Source organism: Castanea sativa, chromosome 6 (genome assembly GCF_040712315.1).
Source record: "Castanea sativa cultivar Marrone di Chiusa Pesio chromosome 6, ASM4071231v1".
In the NCBI taxonomy this organism is placed as follows: domain Eukaryota; kingdom Viridiplantae; phylum Streptophyta; class Magnoliopsida; order Fagales; family Fagaceae; genus Castanea; species Castanea sativa.
The window spans coordinates 41,512,582-41,534,889 of NC_134018.1; the positions used below are offsets into that span (position 1 = coordinate 41,512,582).

The window sequence follows — 22,308 nt, forward strand, 5'->3', positions numbered from 1 at the left end:
GTCAAAAGGGCACGAACAGATGAGATGCGAGCAACTGGAGCAAAGGCCTCTTCATAATCAATCTCATACTCCTGTGTAAAACCTTTTGCAACAAGACGAGCGTTAAAGCGCTCAATGGACCCATCAGAGCGAGTCTTAATCTTGTAAATCCACTTACAAACAACCACAGACTGTCTAGGAGGGTAAGTAACCAGATCCCAAGTATGATTTTTGGTTAATGCATCAAATTCCTCTTTCATTGCAATCTGCCATAAAGGGTCAGTGGAGGCCTCACGATAGGTCTGAGACTCGTGGAGTGTAGCAAGGGCAGTGTAACAATGATGTTCAAGTAAATGTGTATGAATGGATCTTACCCGGGTTGAGTGACGAGGTGGAATGTCTTATGGAGGATCTTCAGGCAGAGCAGGAGCAGGGGACCCAGGCTCAAGTTGGGGTAGCTCGTCATCAATCTGTTCATCTTCGACCTATCCAGAAGAAGCATCAAAAATATCTGGAGGTTGGATAGAGAAGTTCAAAGGAGGATCAAGAGTATTTGGAGAAGGAACATGAGACTCGTCTAGAAAGACTTCTAAAACAAATAAGGTAGTTAGGGAAGAACGAAAGTAAGAGAGTTCAACAAACAAGCGGTGTTTCCAGAAGACAACATTACGAGAAACACAAAGATGATGAGAGACAGGATCATAACACCGATACCCCTTTTAAGTTTCGCCATAACCAAGGAAACAGCAAAGTCTAGACTGAGGCTCAAGTTTGTTGTGCTCATGAGGCTGAAGGAGAATGAAACAAGCAGATTCGAAGGAGCGAAGGTGATGATAGTCAGGGGGTGACCCAAAGAGGCACTCATACGGAGTTTGATTATTGATGACAGTGCTTGGAATGTGGTTAATAGCATGAACAAAATGAAGAGCAGCTTCACCCCAAAATGAGGAAGGAACTTTGGCAGAAAGAAGAAAAGCACAAACAGTGTCAAGAATGTGACGAAGTTTTCTTTCAGCTCGACCATTTTCCTGAGAGGTACCTGGACAAGTTAGATGATGTACTGTGCCATAGGAATGTAACAAAGCTTGAAAAGCATATTGAGTATATTCAAAAGCATTATCAGATCGAAAATTTTTGATACGTTTGGAAAATTGTGTTTCAACAATTTTTGCAAAGTTATTGTATATTGGCGAAATTTTAGAACGAGATTTCATAGGAAAGATCCAACTATAACGAGAATAATCATCAATAAAAACAACAAAATATCGAAATCCACCAATACTAGTAACAGAAGAAGGTCCCCAAACATCAGAATGAATTTACTCAAAAATACTATTAGAAATAGAATCACTATTATTAAAAGGTAAAGCTGGCTGTTTTCCTAACTGACATGAAGTACAATCAAAATTGTCTTTGGACACAGAATCTAATAGACCCTTAAAAGCTAACTGTTGTACCTGAGAAGATGGTGCATGACGAAGACGAGAATGCCAAAGTGCGAGAGAAGGTAAGGAAGAAACCGCAACAACAGCAACGACTACAGACACTGGAGCAATAGGTGGAAGATGAAGATTGTCCACGGGAAACATGAGCCTAACTCTAGGATCGGTCCCAAGCTCTTGTCCCGTCCTTGGATCCTGCACAATACACCCAGAATAGTAAAAAATAAGACGATATCCTAGTTCAACTGATTGTCCCACAAAGCACAAATTATAGAATAGGTCAGGTACATGGAAAACCCTAGGAACAGAGATGTTAGAGGTCGAAACAAAACCTAGACTATTCCCATGCATGGTGGAACCATCAGCTATATGAAATATTTAGAGGATGTGGTGTAGGGTCAAGTTTGGAGAATAAAGACGAGTGAGGTGTCATGTGATTGCAACAGGCAAAATCAAAAAGCCAAGTTTGAGACTTATCAGGTAAAACTGAGAGAGCAGTGGAAAGATATGCATTACCAGCCATACGAATAGCCTGAGCTATGATCTCGTGTAGTTCAGTGGGTGAGAGGTTGATAGTGGATGCAGAAGACTGGGACTCAGTTGAAATGGGAGGCATTGGCGAAGTAGACTCAGTATTAGTAACTGTAGCAGTAGATTTGTTGCGACAGTAACAAGTCTTAATAGTATGGTCAGGACACTTGCAATAGTTGCAAAACTTTTTGTTGGTTTGCTTGCGACGATTGTTAGAGCCAGAGGGATCACCTGATTGTTGAGGTTACTCTATGGGTGGAGCAAAAGGAGTAATAGCCATAACATTAAACTTATTCTGGGCTTGAAGGGTTGCAAAGCAAGCTTCTTCTCTAACTAACTCGTTTACAGCAGTATCAAGAGAGGGAGGAGGACTGCGACTAAGCTCGGATGGGCTCATAATCCTTGTGGAGTGACATCAGGAACTCATAGAGACAAAATTCATCTCTAACAGTAGCATATTGTTAAGCATCTTTTGAGTATGCCTAGGTTGGATCAGAAAAGTCAATTTGATCTCAAATGAAGCGAAGTTAATCATAGTAGTCATTGATAGATTGCCTTGGTTCTTGCCTGAGTTGATGCAATTCAACCACTAACTGATATTTCATGGATATGTGAGTAATGGAGTATCTTTTGGCCAACATATCCCAAGCTGATTTTGCATCATCAAAGCTGCCCAACAGATTGGAGATGGAGGAAATGGAAGTGTTTCGAATCCATATGAGGATCATGTGGTTTTAACTATCCCATTCAATCATGCGACCGAGGAAGGCAGCATCTTTTTCACTTACCCCCTTGACAGGAATAGTGATTGCACCAGTACAATATTGCTAGAGCATGCGACCTTTAAGAAAACTGCGCATAGCTTGAGACCAAGATAAATAATTATTATTCCCCTCTAATACAGTATTGATGGGCTAGGAAGAAAAATATCTTTGTTATCCATTTAGAGACACAATATGCAAAAAACAGACTGCAAAAATGAAATCTACACGAAAAATTGAGTAAGCTGAACCTGGACTACAAAAAGTCAACGGTCAAAGTCAACGCCCGGTCAATGTTCAAAAGTCAATGATCAATGGTCAACGACCCGGTCAAAGTCAACGGTCCACTCGGTCAGAGGTGATGACGTCATCAAGATGATGTGGCGCTGACGTCAGCAGGTGACTGGATGCTGACGTGGCACTGCTGACGTCACAGATGACGTCAGCCTGGAAGAGATGACAGCGCATGGGGTGCGTGAACTGCAGCACAGATTCTTTGAGCGGCGCATGCAGTCTCCAGTGGCTTCGAGGCTTCCACGAACATGTAGATCGATGCAAGACAATCTCAGTGGTACTTGTAGAAAAGTGATTGGATCAAGAGTCGCGGTAGTGCAAAAAAAGACAGTGGTCTTTGCAGTGTGGAACTCCTCAACGGCGACTGCTACAAGTCTGGAACCCAAGGACGATGTCTGAAAGACGTCGAAGGTTCAACGGCAAAAGGCTTCGACAACTGCTGTGACGGTGGAAGCGATGTTGAGAATGGAGTAACTAATAAAAACAAGACTGCTAAGAAAATGTCAGAGTAGTGGCTCTGATACCATGTTAGAAATATTAAATTCAATAGTATTGTATTTCTCACTGAAAGAATATACACGAGTGCCCTTACATAGAAGGCATATGAGTACAATACAAGTAAATATGAGTGCAATACAAGTAAAACTGTAGTACAAGAATGTGTGCTATACAAAAATGTGTGCTATACAAGTAATCTAGTTGGGCCTAAAGCCCACAACACTATACACATTAACAAGCCATAACCAACCCAAGAGCAGCTTCAACCAAAAAAAAAAAAAAAAAAGTGCATTAGCTTTTAAATTAACAAACCACGTAATTGTGCTATATTGATTAATAAAACTCCTTGTTTAATATCCATGAATATGGAAAATTCAATAATGTTAATGTCATCCACCTTCCTTGAGTCACCAACAAGCCATTTAAAAAAAAAAAAAAAGTAACTACTTAAGCACATTCAATATATTAAATATACCATCGCACACCCTTGGTGCGATGGTCACTCTACAAGTATAAGTGCTTATAGAGTGTGGGGAGTAAAAGCCGAGGTTTAAGTCTTCAAGAGGAAGCTTCACACACACATATACTTAGATTAGGTTAGAGTAGAATTCTATCTTATATAAAATATATATATATATATATTCAATATTCTCAACAAAAAATAAAATAAAATAAAATCAATATATTCAATAAATATCATTACTCGAAGACCTTTTTTAACAAAAAATAAAATAAAATAAAATCAATATATTCAATAAATATCATTACTCAAAGGCCTTTTTTATATTATATTATATATATATCAGAAAAAACAATATTCATTAAGCAACAGAAACAGAAAGTACAAAATATAAAGGCCAAAAGGCTCACAACAAGTTGGGATTGAGCCTACATAAGTGAACAGGAAAACATGCGGTGATAAAGGCTAAGTCAGTTGCACGAGAAAGCACTATTTAGGGACAATAAAGGAAAAAGAGATAAGCCACTACAGTTGTAGCTGGTTCAAGTCTGAGATAAGAGTAAGCTTCTGCCAAGTTGGTGTCTGAGATTTATTGCAAATCTGTTCCGGTCTTCTGCTATTACCGAGGATGATGACTTTGTTGAAGCCCAGATCCTTTGCTCTAATTGTTGCCTTGCTCACTGCTTCCAAAAGCACTAGGTAAGGGGGCTTCCTCCTTTGCTGGCTCCACCTGTGAAAATAACTCCGCCCTCCATGTCCTTAGCTTCATACGCATACCCACTCCTCCTTGATCTTCTGTTTTGGTGAGCTGCTACCTTGATGATTATCTGCCAATCATGATTTGAGGGCCTCTGAGGGGGTTGTTGTTTGGGTTTGTGATCTTGAGATTGGCAATCCTTGAAAGCTTCCTGGTACCTTTGAAATCATGGAGACAACAACTATTACACTCCCATCAAGACAACAACTATTACACTTAGGATAATAATCCCTTCCAATTAGGTCAAGGAAGACAGTTATGAGCACAATAACTATTCAAGCCACCTATAAAATGGATAATCAGCCTCATTTGCAAAACTATGAGAAAAATGTTATCTACAAACAAAATACATAGATGGATGCAAACTTTAAGTATTGGAGACTTCTTCCATTGTCGCACATCCCCATGGTTTCTTTAATTAGCTTTACTTTTCTTTTAGATACTTAAAGACCGTCAAAAACTTCAAATTTAACTAGTGATCTAACTGGCGATATTTCACGTCATCGCATATAAAATACAATCCTAAAAAATTGTGGAAACAAAAACTTATGTCGATGTTCATGAAGTTAACCATAGCTGTGAATAATGCACTTGCCAATATGATGTTCCCATGTGCCAAAATGCCAATGCCTTCTTCGCATTTCTCGGAGTCCGGGACTAACTTCTCCCATTTTATTTGTACAAGTGCAATGCTTCATTCAATATCATGATTTCTACAATTCTCTTGCAGCCAACGGGAAAAACTAGGTCCAAGGATAAATCTTTTTTTCTTTTGTCTATTGTATGATCAAGTAATATATATCTAATTATATACATATGCTCAAAAAAGGAAGAGGTAGAGTTTATATTAAATGTCTTTATAGACTTTCAAAAAAAAATAGTAAGTTTGACTTGACAGTTAAAAAAAAGGCCAAAAAGTGAAATTCCTAAATTCACAAAATACAAAAAGAGGCAAACCATTGAGGAAATTTAATGTTATGGACCGTATATATGGCAGTAGTTTTTAATGAGACAGACAAAATGAGTAACATTTTCATTTTTAACACATTTTTACAAAGTCCAGCAATGCGAATCTAATCACTACCCCGTAATCTTTGACGGAGAGAGAGAAACAAAAGACTATAACTGACACATTGACAGAAAGACAGACAGACAAACAGAGAAAGAGACATTGAGAACGAAGGTGATGATGATGATGAATATGTATAATACGAATACGATGAAGGGTCATAGAGGGAGTGTTCCTTGTGATCTCAATCCGAATCCAAAAGGGTTTAAAGTTACCATTTTTATTGTTGGTTTAATATTACATTTGAGCTCCCATTTCATTGTCCAAGTCGGTGCTTCCATCCATGAATACCAAAACGAACCCTTTTCTCGTCGCTCCAATTCACTCTTCTTCCATGGTGGTAGTGAGGGCCTCTACGCTTCCAGAGTTCGCCACATTCCCTCTCCTCAAGATAAACCTTTCATTGGCAAGTCCTTCATCAGGTAATAATAATATCAATGTTTTTACTTTCTTTGGAAAAACAAAAACAAAATTGGGGCAAATGGGTATGTTTGATCTGTTTGTTTACCATGAAAGAATGATAAGTTTTTATATTTTCATTAAAAGAATAGGTTTTTCATTGGTAGAAACGGATTTTTCAAGTACCCATTGGCTTGACTTGCTATGATTGTGTCTGTTTGTTGGACTGAAATGTGCAATGCTACACTTTTCATTGCAATCAAGATTAAAAATGGTGGTGCTACATGTCATTTAAAAAAAATTGATGGACTTTTTTCATGTTTGGTTGTAGGTGGTAATGAAAGCTCTTGAGGAGGTTGACAATTATGTCTGCCATAGCCTATATGATATTGAGAAGTTATGAATACATATATAATGCTTAGTATATGTTTTATATGCACAATTGAAAATGTTTGAAGGTCTTATTAATTCTATTTCATATGTAAAATTTTAGGTTTGAGTCAATCACCTTTCAAAGAACAGCAGAATCTGCTGAAAAGCAGAATGAGATGCAACAAAGGACTGGCTTGGTTGAAGCTATAATTGTTAGGGTCAAAGACAGGACAAAGATTGGGGGTTCTTATTTGAATTCTGAAGCGATTTGCTGCACACCTGATCTTGCCAAGAATGGATCCTGCAAGGTAGGAGAGGTAATAATCCATCAAGAACCAGATAAGCTTGATGGGCCAATACGAATTCAGACCTTCTTTGAAGGAAAAAACAGAGAGGCCAAAATGGTGCTTGAAACTATTGAGATCAATAGTACTGGAATGTATTATCTATATTTCATGTTTTGTGATCCAGAACTAGTGGGCACGTTAATTAGCGGACGAACAGTTTGGAAGAATCCGGATGGTTATCTACCTGGAAAGATGACACCACTGATGACATTTTTTGGCTTAATGTCTTTAGCTTATATTGTTCTAGGTCTCCTCTGGTTCATCCGCTTTGTACGATATTGGAAAAATGTGATACAGTTGCATTACCACATCACAGCTGTAATTGGCCTAGGGATGTGTGAAATGGCTCTCTGGTATTTTGAATATGCAAATTTCAATTCCACTGGAAGCAGACCAATGGGAATTACAGTATGGGCAGTTAGCTTCAGTGCTATTAAGAAGACTTTCTCCCGTCTTCTCCTTCTTGTGGTTTCAATGGGATATGGTGTTGTTCGTCCAACACTTGGCAATATAACCTCAAAAATACTTCTTCTTGGTGTGTCATACTTTGCAGCTTCTGAAGCTCTTGAGCTTGTTGAACATTTGGGGAATATCAATGACTTTTCTGGAAAAACAAGACTCTTTCTTGTGCTACCTGTTGCTCTACTGGATGCCTGCTTTATTCTTTGGATATTTTCATCATTATCTAAAACTTTGGAGAAGCTTCAGGTCAACTTACTTCTTTTTTTCTCTTGCACATCCCTTCCATGCCGTTATTGAGTAAACATTGACTTGTTGAATGCCTGTCTCTAGTAGTTTGTGGCTATTAAGGAAAGGGACTAATTCATTTTGCCTTGTATACACACACAAACATCAAACATGGTATGCGATATGCAATGCATGGATATGCATGTTATTAAATAAACTCAGGAAAGACATTAATTTTTTGACCATTTAGCTTGAGCTAGGTCAATGGAATTCGATAAATTAGAGGTCATGATGCATCTGCCACAGAAAAATAACCAACAGTTGTATGTTCAAAGAATGCTTTGCATTTATTAAATAGGTGGGATGCTGTGTTAATTTGTACTTTTGAATCCAAGATTAAATCATACATCCCATTGATGTTTTCCCTTTTTAATTGGTTTGTAAGTTACACGTAGACCCCATGGATTTTGAACCTGTGACTTTTTTCTTCACCTTATTATTTAGGGGAAGGAGATGCACTTCGAATTAGTGCTCATTGGCAAGAAGCTTTTATATTTCTGATGCAAATATTGTAATCATTCTATCTGTTTGTTTGCTTTCTTCACAGATTCGAAGAAGCGTAGCAAAACTTGAGCTCTACCGGAAGTTTACGAATTCCCTTGCAATATCAGTGCTGCTCTCTGTTGCTTGGATTGGTTATGAGGTGGTCTTTTGACTTTTTATTTTCAGTTCTTTCGCTTTTCCTTTTCATCTTCCACAATATTGTGAATAAACAGAACTCATGTTTTCAAATCTTATTCTTTATCTTGCTGTAGAAGTTTGTACTTCTACAATGGTTTGGCCCTAGAATTGCACAATTTTGTAGCTCTTTGAAACAGTCATTCATATATGTTATTAAATATAAGAGCTACTCCCCCTTCCCCCCCCCCCCCCCTTCTCTATGTAGAATTGTACTACTAAGGGTCAAGCTTCTGATTTGTGTTGGTTCAGTTGTACTTTAATGCGTCCGATCCATTGAGCGGACTGTGGCGAAGTGCTTGGATCATCCCAGCTTTCTGGACTTGTCTTGCATTCATACTGTTGGTGGTGATATGCGTTCTTTGGGATCCCTCACATAACCCAACTAGGTACATCCTTGATTCTGATACCCTTTCTTTTGTTTTTATTTATTTTTGGTAAACTACTACTTGCTGGATTTGCTTTAAATGGTTTTTGGTTCCAACTTCCAATATGATCACTCAAAGATTATAGAATGCTACAGTATTTAACTGATAACTAAAGATGGTTGAAGTTATGCTTTAAAATTCTTTCCAAAATAGAAAAGGAAAAGCTTAGAAACTGCATAAAGCAGATTTGACATTTTATGGATGAGTGTTGGGGCTAGGCAGCCTAGAAAAAATGGTCAATGATTTTGTGCTTATATTTTAATGAAAAAAATTTGTACATGCAAAATAGGTCCATGCTATATTTCTGGATGTTTCCTAAGTTTAGGAGAAATAGATCATTCTTGGCAGTTTCTCTCAAGTTTCTAAGAAGTCTGATAACTCCCAACTCCAAATTAGGCACGCATAAAATAACGAAGGGCCATCACTTTCTTTTTTCTTCTTGTTTCATATGATATGCAAGCTATGGTTTTCTTCAGGTTATATGGAGAGATCAGGGGCAGAGTTTATTTTTGAAACCAGTGTTATGTTGTGAAGGATTTTGTAGTATAGTTTGTTGCGTTATTATTGAACGTATGGGGCAGCTTAGAATGTGGTCTTCAGATTTGGAAGGCCTACTATCTCCCAGGAAATTGAGTAGGACCAAGAATAATCTATTCTTAGAAAGTATGTATATTGAAAACTAGATGCCTGAACCAACCAAAGGAGTAAATGGAGCTGATCTTTGGACTGCAGGTTGGTATTTTTGGAGCAAATTTGCCACCAAAATGTGGATTGATGAATTGAGAGCACCCATATGGATGAATTCAGGTCTATTTTATTATTAAAAGGCTTCAGGCACATGATGCACTTGCATTAACCTATTTTTTCCCAAAAAGATGGGATAACTTAATATTTTATCTTCATTCTTTTAGCTTCATCTACAGGGTGCACTTGCATGAACTTGGATTTAAGCAGATTGCTGAATGGTTTGATACATTCTAACACCATTAGATTATATTCAGTTTATGTCACTTAACTATCTTCTTTTAATCTGATGCTGTAAATTGCAAAACTAAATAATAATAATAATAATAATAATAATAATAATAATAATAATAATAATAGTAAAATGGAATTGTTCAAACATGTAGATTTACATAGCCACTCCAGGGCACTCTACCTCTTAGGATATTTTGGAGATTGATGCTCTTGCCCCATTAACCGCTTAGCTAGGTTTAGAGGTGGAAAGCTTCCTCTAACACCTAATATGTACTAAAATGTGTCACACATGCTAACCAAATTTGAACTTCTTGTCACATGGTATGTTTTTGCTTGTAATTTTTTCAGTGATGACAACTAAGACATCATTTTATCATTGTTTTGAACCATTTTGCTTAGAAGACTGGCCTTCATGAAAATTGGTTTGATTTGGGTTTGTGCAGATATGCATATTCAGAGGAGACAGGGGAAGACTTTGAAGAGGAGGCTATCTCACTCACTGGAGGTGGAATAATGGTGGCAGGAGATTTGGCCACCAAGCTAGAGAGAAAAGAAAGGAAGGTCTCAATTGCAGCAGACCACCATGTGTTTGGGCTTGGAGAAGATCTTGAGGAGGACAAGAGAGAATAGCATGGCCTCACTTTTTTCTCTATATTTCATTCAAACACCACAGGTCAAAAAAGCATGTTTATCATCCAGGAGTTTTGTAATATCTTTTTTTCTTTTTTAATACCTCCTGCAATTTTGTATAGAGGACAGACAGAAGACAAAAAGGAGAGGGGCTTGAGGACAGACAATACCATGCCATGATGGCAATCAAAAACCTGAGTTCCATAGATACTTGAAGGGTTCTCTTCATAGGTAAGTGACTATCATCCAGTAGTTTAGGGTACTCTGATGTACAATGTTTTAGCAAACTTGTCTTGGGAACCTGATTTATTCTCGTGAAGCGCATAGTGCTTGTAACTTACGTAATGAATTGGCAAGAGATGAGATGTGTTCATATTGTGGTGCATTTCAGCATTTGTATGAGCTTATTTTTATTAGTATATTTAGTTTATTGTGTAAAACTTCAATTGTATCTTTGAAATAAATAAAAAAAGCTTTAAAAAGGTACTTCTAAAAAAATAAAGCTTTGAAAAGTTGTACATTCCCTTCTGTTTTTTAATGTGAAAACAAGCTCATCCAAACAATGTTTAGCGGCTTCTACAATTATTAATTGGCTTTAACCTCAACATGCCCGTAGTGTAGCTTGAAAGCAAAGACTATAGGCACGTTATGCTGATTCTAACTTTTTCAACCTTCACTTACACTCCACCAGTAGTAAATGTGATAATGAATTTCTTGAACAATAATGCAATTCAAACCATAGTGAAATTCTAAAAGCCAACCTTGTTGGGATACTTAGCTTATAACCCTGAAGCCCAAATGTTGAAAATTCCATTGCATTCACAAGAGAATGAGTTCGAAATCAAAAGGGTAAAAGAAGAATAAAGGAGGAAAACATAAGAAAGAAGACAGCGAGACTTTCTTTCCTCTTTCAATAAAGTAAAATACCTTATTCATGTGAAGGGGCGTAGGAGATACTTTGTCCTTCTAAAGTGAGGTCAATTATTCATTATGCTATTAAATTAGGTCCAATGCTTTTAATCAACTGTTAATTAAAGTCTAATTTTTTTATGAAATTGTTTCTCAGTGCCCCTTTTTATTATTTATTTCCATTAGTCTGGACAGAGAAGGAATAGAGAAAAATGAAAAATACTATAAAATTTTATGGTTTTACCTCGGTCATTTCCTAGTTTTAGAAAAGTTCTCTCTCTAAATAGAGCTCTCTCTCTCTTAATTATTTTTATTAAATGATTGGTAAACTGATTTATGAACACAACTTAACCTAGGTGAAATGTAGATTTTAATTTATGATTTATTTGACTCCATTACCACTAAAATAATAATAAAGCCGGCATAGATAAAAATTGTTAATTAATAAAATAAAAATAAAAATAAAAACAAAAATGCTGCCGCGCCTGTTAAGTTAACGAATAATGTAAGTTTAGCACCAAAAAAAAACGAATAATGTAAGATAAACACTAGACATAAATAAAAGGATGAATCGTTATTGGAGGGAGGACACATGTAAATGTGATGGATCGATAAAAACAAAACAAATTAGAAAAGAAGACACAAAGCAACCACCCCACCTATTCAGAAAGAAAAAGGGGGAAAAGAAGATAAAGATAAGTAAAGCCCAGCCACACTGTTCCCCTTCCACTTCTTTCCCATTTGCTTTGCTTTGTGAAGCCTAACCCTAATAAACCTTTTTCACAAATTGACGACTACACGACAATCAGAAATGGAAGCACCCACACCGGAACTTCCAGAAGATATCATTCCCGACATACTGAAAAGGCTTCCGGTGAAGCCCCTTGTACGATTCAGGTGTGTTTCCAAATCTTGGCACTCTCTTATTACCAGTTCTTCTTTCATCCACATGCACCTCCACTTCAACCAATCCAGGTCCCTTATCCTTCTGGCTCGTTATTGTGACACCCTTTTGTCCATAGGCCCCCAACAACAACAACCCAAACCCAATTTTAATACTTGTACTACTACTACTACTACTGTAGACGGTTTTCAAGAGGCTGTTGAGCTTGGCTTTTTTGGTCTCGTTAGGAATTTGCCTTATTATGTTAAGGGTCATTGTGATGGCTTGATTTGTGTGGTTATCAACGACGGTGGTGATGGTGCTCTTGTTTTATGGAATCCATCTATTAGGCAATACAAGAGACTTCCACTTCCACGAAATTTTCATTCCACTAGGGAGGTTTTTGGTCTTGGTTTCGATTCTACCATCGGGGATTACAAGGTTGTTAGAGCCCCATCTAGTTACTGTCAAACGAAGATCAAGGATTACCATCCTCAGGTCGAGGTCTTAACTCTAGGATCCAATACTTGGAGAAAAATTCCAGACGAAGACACTCCACCTTTTTGTATTGAGCATTTCTTTCAAGCCACTAATGCCAATGGTGCTCTGTATTGGCTTGTGGCAGCCAATGATGACCCCTTTCGCTGTGAAATTTTGCGTTTTGATTTGGCTAAGGAGAAGTTTAAGGTGGTGCCATCCCCTCCTGATACTTTTCGTAGGAATGTATCATGGTTGGGGACTTTGGAAGGGTCGCTTTGTGCAATTCATACGCAGAGGTTGAGCTATGTTGACGTGTGGACAAGTAAGGATGATGAGACTTGGACCAAATTGATTACTATTCCGAGGATGCCTGGACCTGAAGCTTCTGTTAGACATTCTGACTATGTGCCCTTATGTTTCACCAGGAGTGGTGCAGTGGTGATTGGAATAAAATTGGAGGGCTTTGCTACTTATCACCCGATAGAAAATAAGGTTAGCAAACTGGCTGTTCATGGCGTTGAACATTGGTTACAAGAAACCGTGTGTGCTGAGAGTTTGGTTTCACCCTATGCGGCGGATGAACCTGCTCCTGCAAGGCAACACCAAATGAGGTCCGCTCACACAGCTTCTCGCAGCCTCTGGCAATTGATTCTTGGTTTAAAGCACGGTGTTGCAAACTATTTCTCTTGTTCTAGTGGTGATCCTAGACAATGATAAGGAGAGTGCCTACTCTTAAGCATGCAGAATTTGATTTCACCTTATGGTGTGGATGAACCTGCTTCTGCAAGACAACACCAAACAGGTTGTGGCTCAGACGACTTTGTGAAAACTCTGGCAATGGCAAAATGTTTATTTCTTCTGGTGGTGACCATGGACACCAATGAGAAGGGTACCCTATTCTTGAGCGTATGGAGGTTGATCCTTAATTACAGTTCATGACCGAAAATTCGATTTCATTGCCTTCAAATGTTACTGCAGTCTTTCTTTCAATCTTATGGTACTAATGCACCCACTGCCGCCAGGCAAACACCAAACAGAGACGGCTCATATGACTTATCAAAATTCCTCTTGTTTCTAGTGGTGACCTCGGACACTGATAAGAATTCCTACTCATGAGCATACGGAGGTTGCTTCCCAATTAGTCATGTATTAAAATTTGCGTTTCATTTCCTTTACTGCAGTATTTCTTTAAAGCACTTGGTGAACAATGTCTGTTTATTACCTCTAATTACTCTACTTGGATCAATGTTTTCACATCTACTCTGGTGTATCCATCTTAATGATGGCTCTAATTTCTCATTATCTATCTAGATATATAATCAATCCATAGCATGTATTCGTGGCAAGAGATTGAATGGCAGTAGCCAATAAATAAATAAAAAGACAAAGATTGAGTATTTGTTTAACTAGCTTATTTTTTGTCAACTTATTTTACTATTTAGCTTATTTTTATTACTATTCACGAGTTTTATTGTATTATTTCAACTAATATTTACTTTTATTTACAATACTTTTAACAAAAAAAATTTAATTTCAATAAAATAGGCGAATTTTAAACAACCATTGAATGGCCGTAGAAATGAGGTCTTATCAAATGAAAACCATCATTTCAATTATATCTCATTTTGAGAATTTCAATATCATACCTGATTTACAAAACTGTTCTCCTGACCAAAAAATAGCGAGTTCAAGCAATATATAGACCCAAAAATATTCACTTGTGTAATGTCATGTGTAATTGTAAATTGTTCCTCGTGTGGTTTGATATATGTCAGCACCTGGAGTTAACGTCGGAGTGCTTCACTCAACAAAAATTGTTCATTTTCTTGACAAAGTCCTTACGTTTCATACTTCTTCGACCTACAGTTAAAATTTATAATGTAAAATTTAGAATCTCCAAAACGAAAAAAAAAATGCAGATTACAGTCATAAACTTTTATCTTCGTTTGAACACAATTGAGTGAGAATAACCTGAGGAAGGCTCATCAACTCGAGAACAGCTTTCTTCGGGGTCAGTTCATTGTCTATAATTCGAGCAACTGCTGTCAAAACTGGCATCTTCACATTATACTTCTGGGCCAATGCAATCACAGCTCCAGCTGTTGATACACCTTCTGCCACCTACAAAATATGGACGCTGAGTAACCACAAAACACAATTTTCAACCAACATCAGGAGTAGTAATTTAACCACCTGATTCATAGAACTTAGAATATCATCAAGCTTCTCCCCCAATCCAAGGCGGACTCCAACCGTTCGGTTTCTTGAAAGATTCACGAAACATGTGAGCATGATGTCTCCAGTTCCCGATAAACCAGTAATGGTTGTCGGCTTCGCACCCATCTTCAAAAATAGATTGGAGGAAAATTTTGTAAGGTAACAGCAACGGGTAACATAAATCCTTGGAACAACACTCTTGGAACTAAGGCAACAACTAATTAACAGACCAACCAATGAATTTATGCAGAAACCAAACAAAACCAAGGACAAGGAAGCCCATTTAAATCATCAAAAGGCTATCAAGTATGGCTTATTCGTCATTGACCAAAGGATAGTCACCATATCCAAATGCAGAAATGCTTTTTTTTAAGAGCAGGGTTTAATGCCATAAGCATTCCATAGATAAAAACTAAGGTGTTGTCAATGACTTACGCTATATGTATATTACATACAATAGAAAATAAGATACCTTTGTTGCTAACCATCGTATCTCAGAACAACCTTGTGCAACAAGAGCTGCCATAGAGTTGTTACCAAGATTCATCCCTACAACAATACCTGCTGCTATTGCAAGCACATTTTTTAGTGCACCTGCAATTTCCACTCCTGTAACATCACTGGAGTTAATCAGAGGTTATGAGCTGAGCATGTGTACAAAATGTATGGATATGGATGTTTACATTTTATAATGCAAACTTCTAGCATATATGCTACACCAACCTAAAAGACAGTATGACCAAAGGGGGACAGAGATAATCAAGTAGGTACATACTACATATACAAGCAACTACTAACCAAGGGGGCAGAATTGGTGGATTCAGTGACCAATGGTCAAATATAAATATCCAATAACTTGGTGGCAAAACAGAGTGGGAAACTAGGAATGGTGTTGCATGAGTGGGAAACTGGGATGTTGTCATTGAGGGGCTTTCTTTTGAGAGGAGAGGAGGGGGAAAAGAGAGATAGCTAGTCTATTTATTTGAATAGAAATTTACTCGAGTGAATTTAGTGAAGATCATCTACCTTGAAGTGCTGATTCTTAAATGACTAGAAGCTAGTAACTGCTGAGTAGCATTTGCCAATCTCTTGTCCCTTGATGCTGCCACCATTGCTACCCAAAGCAAAAGAAAAGGCAAGACACAAATTTTAGCTTCCCCCAAAGAATGAACAACTTAAAGGTGTAGATTTTACAATGGTAAATACTTGTATTAGTTATTTTTTAAAAGGAAAAGAAAAAATTTTAATCAATAATGTCACCTGTTGGCAATTTATTCATCAATTCTAGTGCAAATGAAGGGCCAGATAGTGCAACAAAAGGCTGGCGGGGATTCCTCAATGCTTGAGGAATAATCTGAGACATCATTCTCAATGTATTCAGCTCTAACCCTTTGCTAAGGGAGATGAATGGCAAGCAAGGATCTACATAATCTGCAATGTCCTCAAGAAAAGATGAGGTGAACTGCAAGAAAAGAGATAAGAATCAGGCAGTGGCCTTGTTTTATACATAATGTTAGACCAGGAAACATAAAATACTGTATTGTTGATGGTGTAAATAAAATTACTATAGCAATCTGTAGTGATAGAGCATCAGGTTGTGAATATGTGAAATGCCGAAAAATCATCATAAAAGTTACTATCAAAGCTCTGAATTACTGAATCACCAACAGAAACAGGGAAAATGAAAGACCTGCACGGGCACTGAATGAAGACAATAGTCCGCACCAAGCAAAGCAGATTTGGCATCCGTTGTTGCAATCACATTTTCAGGTAGTTTATGTTTAGGCAAGTACTTGCTGAGAGGAAAAACAAAAAAGAGAGCATGATTATACATACACTTGGAGAGAGGAAAATGGTCACTTTGATAAGATTGCAATGCCTAGTGTAGAGGCATGACATGATGAAGAAAAATAAAAAGTTACCAATTAAAGTTGTTCTCATTAATGGATCGGCAAACTTGAGGATCACGTACAAGCATGTGAACTTCCAATTGAGCCTTTCTATCTGCAACATGGGCAGCCATTGCTGTACCAAACGATCCACCTCCAAGCACCACAACCTAAAGACCAAAATGAATTAACATACAATATAGTTGCAAAAGGCCAATGAACACTAGCCCAAACACAGATCCTGTACATGTAAAAGCAGGGTGGTGGGTGAGACAGAGGATCCAAGCCATTCACTGCATGTCTATTTACCAATAAAAAAAAGGTTGCAAAAGCACATGCTATAAGTTTTTGAATTGGTAAGTTACACACGCTAGTGTAGTCAAAGGGAAGTTGGGCGCTCAAGCGAGATGCCTTTAGTGAATCACTTGCCTTTAGAGTTGAGGCGAGCGAGGACCGCCTTAAATAAGCTGTAAGATGCTTGAGGCAAGAGCCTCAATGAAAATAAAAAATTTTAATTTGGCCAAGAGGGATTGTTCTATACTTGACTTTAAGCTTGCGGGTGTCCCTCTCTCTTGCATTCTTTTATCTCACCTCTCTTTCTTTCTGCTAGAATTTAAAAAATAGATTTCTTTTATTAAAAAAAAAAAAACAATCATATGATCTTTAAGCTCTAATAGTTTTATCTTTTTGTTTTCTGAAATTTTTTTGTATGATATTGTTGTAAAGTCTATTCTTATATTTAAGTATTACTTAATAAAGCCTCAACCAGTTTGAAAAATTGAAATTGTGCCCAATAAGCATTAGATGCATATTATTCGAGTTTATTACATGTATAATAATTAATAACTATATATAGAGTTGGGTGTCTCAATTCACTTGGGTGAGTGCCTTTTTGGCACCTCAAGTCTTAGGCAACAAAAGGACTTCCGTGGCTTAAGGTCTCCTTTTGCCTTTGACTACACTGATACACACACACCCTATAATAAGCCTTGAATTCATGACCTCACCCTCACCCTCCTCCCATTATTATGGGATAAGAAAGTGCCAATTGGGATGTATATAGCACATTGGGAAAGGCACATGCTATAACTTAGAACATCAAAATCAAACAAAATGGACCAAGATATGAACATATCTTGATGCATATCTAAAAATTTAAACACTGAATAACTGTCATACTAAACCATGGGTCATTACGATAAAGCAAGCAAAATGGACCAATATATGAAAAGAAGTTGATTGAGCACCAAAATATGAAGTGGACGTAGCTGAAGGATAAAGAAGGAAAGAAAGAAAGAAAGAGACCTTATTAGTACGTTCAAGAACATCAATCTTGGTCTTGGAGCGCCAAGAGCGGGACCAACGAACCAGCTTCTCCCAGGCCAATCGAACCACTCTGCGCCTATCTTTCCTGGACCGGTCACCAGTGGCAGTGGTTTCCGGGTCCAAGTCTTCGGAGGGTGGCTGAGAATCGGAACTGGCGAGAGAGACAGACATTGAGGTTGAGGTTGAAGGAGTTCTTTGGAGTCTGGGATTGGTTGGAGCCCAGACTGAGACTGAGACTGGGCTCGTGAACACTGACGCCATTTGTCAAACACTTGGAATGCAAGAAAAGAAACACAGCGCACTGTTTCCTTCTCTCTTTCTCTTTCTCAATTTCACTTTTCTTCAGTGTTTCGCTTGGTTCAGTTAACATACACGTTGTAATAATTTGTAAAATGCGACTGCGTCTCGTGGCCCTTCGCCTACTGTTATACGGAGAAAATTTAGATAAAAAATTAGTATTATTTATTATATAATTTTATGTATAATTTTAAATTATAAAATTTTGTAATTTAGGTAATTTATTGGTAATATAGTTATTTATGTTTTAATCTTTAAAAAAAATTTACTCGCATAGGCTATATAAAAAAAAAAATTTAACTATAATTAATTTTATAATTAAACTTTATAATTACTGTATACATATTTTGACCACCAACTTTCATATTTAGATACTACCGTCTTTTACTTAAAATTTTGGTTTTGTCTCTCAATTTTATCCTTGCATCTAGAATCTTTATCCGTTTATCAAGTGCATAAAAGGACAACATTTTTTTGCTTAAAAAAAAAATTAAAAAAAAAAAAAAACAACAGCAACAACAACAACATTTTTTTAATTTAGACCCCAATGTAAAAAAGAAGGGCATCCTTAGGGCCCAAGCCCAACCAACCCTTGAGGAATTTTTGGGCCATCACTCACTCAAAACATTGGCCTAAAATCATATATATACTGAAGAAAGTTTAGATTCAAATTAATTTAGAGTTATTTTTTTTATTCTGTTATGTGATGACTTGTAAAACTATCATATGACTCATTAAAAAATTTATATAACTAAAACTACACATGGATAGATTTCTTTAATCCTCACATAGTGGGTTGGAAGAATATAACTCCAAACCAATTCAAAGTTAAACGTTTTTCTATCTATTTTATTTAGGTATTAAGTTAAATCAATGATCTGTTATTATAACATATAGCAACAACCATTTCATCCGAAACGTGTATTCTATTTATGTTTCGTCCACCTATTACCTCATCACAACTTTATATTTTTATTCTGGATTGTGAGAGTTATTTATTTCTATATCTATAATCTTTTTTACATATAAAAGACCAATATGCAATATGTACTTAAATAAATATATATATAAAAAATCCTAAGGATTAATGAAGAGATTCTTGAATCCAATAAACACCTGAAACTCAGTGATCAAACTCCCTCAAACCCTTCATAGAAGCATCATAGGAAATTTTCACTCCAAGGGATGGCATGATTAGTTGATGACCACGTCTCATGATACAAAGATCATCAATTTGTATTTTTCAATTTCCTTGTCATGGGACTCAAAATGCACTTATCAAAAATTAAATTAAATAAATAAAGTAGCTTCACGTTCACCTCAACATACCATATCATTGTCTTGGAAAAAGAAATTTATCAGATATTTCTTCACCATGTATTAACATATCTAAATCAAATGAAAAATGACTTAAACATTAGGTTAAATATTTGGTTTGCAATACTCACTTGTTACAATTATTATGTTTATGATAAATCTCACCATAGTGTCTATAGAATATCAATTGCAAAAGTAAATAACCCAAATTCAATGCGTGCCTATAGAATATCAATTGCACAAGTAATTAAACCAAAAATTTTCTCCAAAAAAAAAAAGTAATTAAACCAAATTCAATGCATAACTAGTTTGGTCTAGTAAAAATCACAATTACATGTACATAAATTGCACATTTGCTCGACCCTCTTCTTTTTTTAAAATCTTGTAGAAATCATAAATAAAAATTAATGAAAACCCACTAAATTTTTTTTTACATAACAAGCAAAAATATATACCTCTTTTTTCTTGAATTCTTTTCTTACTGTGATTTCATGTTAGTGTGATTTTGTTAGGTGAGAAATCATATGAAAAGAAATGATACAATACAATGGCTCGACTGCTCAACACTTTAAAAAGTCCTTTTTTTGTGTGTGTGAATTATAAAGTTCAACACTAGTACAAGTCAATTTTTGGGAAACTTAATTCTTTTTCTTTTTCTTTTTTAAGAAAAGGGAAAGTTTTTAATAATAGGAATTTGCATTGTATTCTGGTAAAGATCACCTAAGCAATCAAATCTTTGATTGAATATTAGAATCATATTGATTTATTATGAAATCTTTGATTGACTATAAGAATCAAATTGATTAAATAGGGAAAATGTAATCTTCAGGGTCAATTTCTTATAAGCTATATTAATGATGGTGCAACTGTAAACCATATTTTGTGATACATCAAATCAAATGCTTCTTTATTTATTATTATTATTATTATTAAAAGACGCCTAATTTATGGTAGGAAAAACCAAACAAGTAAAAGACACTGCCGACGAGTATCAAGTTGTTGCACTTGCACCTTCAACTAGTCCCGGCCGCCTTCCTCTCCACTTTGCGTACTTGTTAGGAAAAGCCTTTTCTCTTTTTATTTTATTTTATTTATAGATGAACTAAATAAAGTAAAAAAACTTCCAAAGAATATTCTATACAATATCCAATAAAAGTATCAGAAAAAAAAAAATCGGAAATGTTGTTCCTGCCCAAGGTAACACTAAATATGGAGCTATAAAATTATACTTGTTTACATGGTCATGTTAGCTACAAGTCTCTGGCCATCCAAAAGAAGAACAAAGCAAGGCCTATCACTAACAATTGAAGGTAAGAATTTCTTGAAAGTTGAAACCTTTGTACAATTTTTAATTCATTCTTCATTCCAAAAATTGAATTATTAACAGAGGAAATTTTGCTATCAAATTTTTTTCTTTCTTTGGTACAAAAGCTTTCAATCATAGTAGTTGTGTTATTTGATTTCTGGGTCTTGGGAATTCATTCTGATTGTAAAAAAATGTTCTCTATTGAAGCATGTGCATAATCCTAGCTCTCATACATGAATTCTTGGTCCTTGCCGTTTTAGGTGATAGAGGTGGTGGAGGTTGAAGCAATATATATATCTATATGGACAACCACCAACACCAACATGAAAATGAAAGGGCTAGCCCTCGTCACAAACCATTTGTGGCACGTTGTTGTTCATGCCCTCGTGTTCTAGCCTCCTCAATATTCAGACGGATAGGAAGGTGCATGTTTGTCTCATGTTACCCCGTTATCCAATGCTTTGGATGCGATAAACATAGACACCGTCACCACAACCATCACCGCAAGCACTTCTTTTGATTCATTCTTCATTATTGTTTGTGGCTCTGTTGTGAATTACGAGGTTTGAACTTTAAAGCTTTGGTGACTTCAAAATTCTCTCTTTTGGTCCCCAACCCATTTAAAGAATATGGTTTGGGAAGTATTCTATAGGGAGCTTCACTTTGTCCAATCTATTTACGTGGAAATATTTTCATCCATGTTCCTCTTCCAAAGGAAGAATATGGAGGAAAAATAACAAAATATTTTTATTTTTGATTTATGTACAAAAGGTTGAAAGTTTTAGAATCTCACAAACTATTTTTGGGGCCGCAAGGTTCCAAAGTAATACTTCCAGAAATGTCTTCGTTCTTTTTTTTTCTAATGGAGGTATATATGCTAGTGGAGTGGCCTGCTGGGGTCATTTATAGGAAGTATATCGTAGGAACTTGATCCGAGTTAGTTTCAGAGGAATGTTCCCATTTTTCCTTGGCTTTTGCCATGTCGATTAAGGAGTTAAATTGTAATTATTATGTTAATTGTTGAATAGACTCTGTTCATTTCCTTTCTATTCTGAATTATATATTCATTTTGAGAGGATCAAGGCATCGGGAATTACTGGTTTTGATGAAAAAAACAAAATTATTGATATACTTGTACCATTTTGATTACTTTGTGGTGGGTGAACATGAATTTAATATTGTCAAATTATTGAATGTATTTGCATAAAAAACAATTGATGGATCTTTGTAGCCTGCATTCTGCCATGTCAAGTGGATGCTCTTTTTTTTTTGGTCGGCAAGCGGAAGCTCAAAAGTCAAAATTGAAGATATGTA

At 36.4% G+C, this 22,308-nt stretch overlaps 3 protein-coding genes and 1 long non-coding RNA gene across 7 annotated transcripts; 3 read left to right on the forward strand and 1 right to left on the reverse strand.

Moving 5' to 3' along the window:
* Positions 1 to 5,859: 5,859 nt before the first annotated feature.
* LOC142639115 (uncharacterized) lies at positions 5,860 to 10,743 on the forward strand. Of its 3 annotated transcripts, none has more exons than XM_075813215.1 (6): positions 5,860 to 6,213; positions 6,684 to 7,617; positions 8,204 to 8,299; positions 8,587 to 8,723; positions 10,184 to 10,413; positions 10,493 to 10,743. In XM_075813215.1, the coding sequence occupies exons 1-5, from the start codon at positions 5,909 to 5,911 to the stop codon at positions 10,368 to 10,370; spliced, it is 1,659 nt and encodes a 552-aa protein (XP_075669330.1). In that variant the 5' UTR covers positions 5,860 to 5,908; the 3' UTR covers positions 10,371 to 10,413; positions 10,493 to 10,743. The 3 variants fall into 3 exon arrangements, with proteins under 3 accessions (XP_075669330.1, XP_075669331.1, XP_075669332.1); XM_075813216.1 differs by having other exon boundaries at positions 10,500 to 10,743; XM_075813217.1 differs by having other exon boundaries at positions 10,184 to 10,743.
* Positions 10,744 to 11,926: 1,183 nt separating this feature from the next.
* LOC142641683 (F-box/kelch-repeat protein At3g23880-like) lies at positions 11,927 to 14,041 on the forward strand. The gene has a single exon (XM_075816161.1). The coding sequence runs from the start codon at positions 12,091 to 12,093 to the stop codon at positions 13,354 to 13,356; it is 1,266 nt and encodes a 421-aa protein (XP_075672276.1). The 5' UTR covers positions 11,927 to 12,090; the 3' UTR covers positions 13,357 to 14,041.
* A 188-nt stretch (positions 14,042 to 14,229) lies between these two features.
* Positions 14,230 to 18,775, reverse strand: LOC142637960 (glycerol-3-phosphate dehydrogenase [NAD(+)] 2, chloroplastic). 2 transcript variants are annotated; one of them, XM_075811945.1, is made up of 10 exons: positions 18,707 to 18,775; positions 18,054 to 18,496; positions 16,782 to 16,918; positions 16,550 to 16,655; positions 16,120 to 16,321; positions 15,886 to 15,973; positions 15,332 to 15,479; positions 14,836 to 14,985; positions 14,614 to 14,763; positions 14,230 to 14,502 (listed from the first exon to the last, which is right to left on the reverse strand). In XM_075811945.1, the coding sequence occupies exons 2-10, from the start codon at positions 18,333 to 18,335 to the stop codon at positions 14,488 to 14,490; spliced, it is 1,278 nt and encodes a 425-aa protein (XP_075668060.1). In that variant the 5' UTR covers positions 18,336 to 18,496; positions 18,707 to 18,775; the 3' UTR covers positions 14,230 to 14,487. The 2 variants fall into 2 exon arrangements, with proteins under 2 accessions (XP_075668060.1, XP_075668061.1); XM_075811946.1 differs by having other exon boundaries at positions 15,886 to 15,961; positions 18,707 to 18,774.
* A 2,032-nt stretch (positions 18,776 to 20,807) lies between these two features.
* On the forward strand, positions 20,808 to 22,143 carry LOC142637962 (uncharacterized). Its single transcript, XR_012844939.1, has 2 exons — positions 20,808 to 20,998; positions 21,255 to 22,143. It is a non-coding gene; the product is annotated as an uncharacterized LOC142637962 (long non-coding RNA).
* Positions 22,144 to 22,308: the final 165 nt, after the last annotated feature.

What these genes read in the sequence shown, in the direction of transcription:
- LOC142639115 (XM_075813217.1), top strand. Translation starts at nt 5,909, where the DNA reads ATGATGATGATGAATATGTATAATACGAATACGATGAAGGGTCATAGA. An exon ending in AAACTTTGGAGAAGCTTCAG is followed by an intron (nt 7,618 to 8,203) that starts GTCAACTTACTT and finishes CTTTCTTCACAG; the next exon opens with ATTCGAAGAAGCGTAGCAAA. An exon ending in CCCTCACATAACCCAACTAG is followed by an intron (nt 8,724 to 10,183) that starts GTACATCCTTGA and finishes GGGTTTGTGCAG; the next exon opens with ATATGCATATTCAGAGGAGA.
- LOC142641683 (XM_075816161.1), top strand. Translation starts at nt 12,091, where the DNA reads ATGGAAGCACCCACACCGGAACTTCCAGAAGATATCATTCCCGACATA.
- LOC142637960 (XM_075811945.1), bottom strand. Translation starts at nt 18,335, where the DNA reads ATGGCGTCAGTGTTCACGAGCCCAGTCTCAGTCTCAGTCTGGGCTCCA. An exon ending in AATGAGAACAACTTTAATTG is followed by an intron (nt 16,656 to 16,781) that starts GTAACTTTTTAT and finishes TTTTCCTCTCAG; the next exon opens with CAAGTACTTGCCTAAACATA. An exon ending in TTAAGAATCAGCACTTCAAG is followed by an intron (nt 15,480 to 15,885) that starts GTAGATGATCTT and finishes GATTAACTCCAG; the next exon opens with TGATGTTACAGGAGTGGAAA.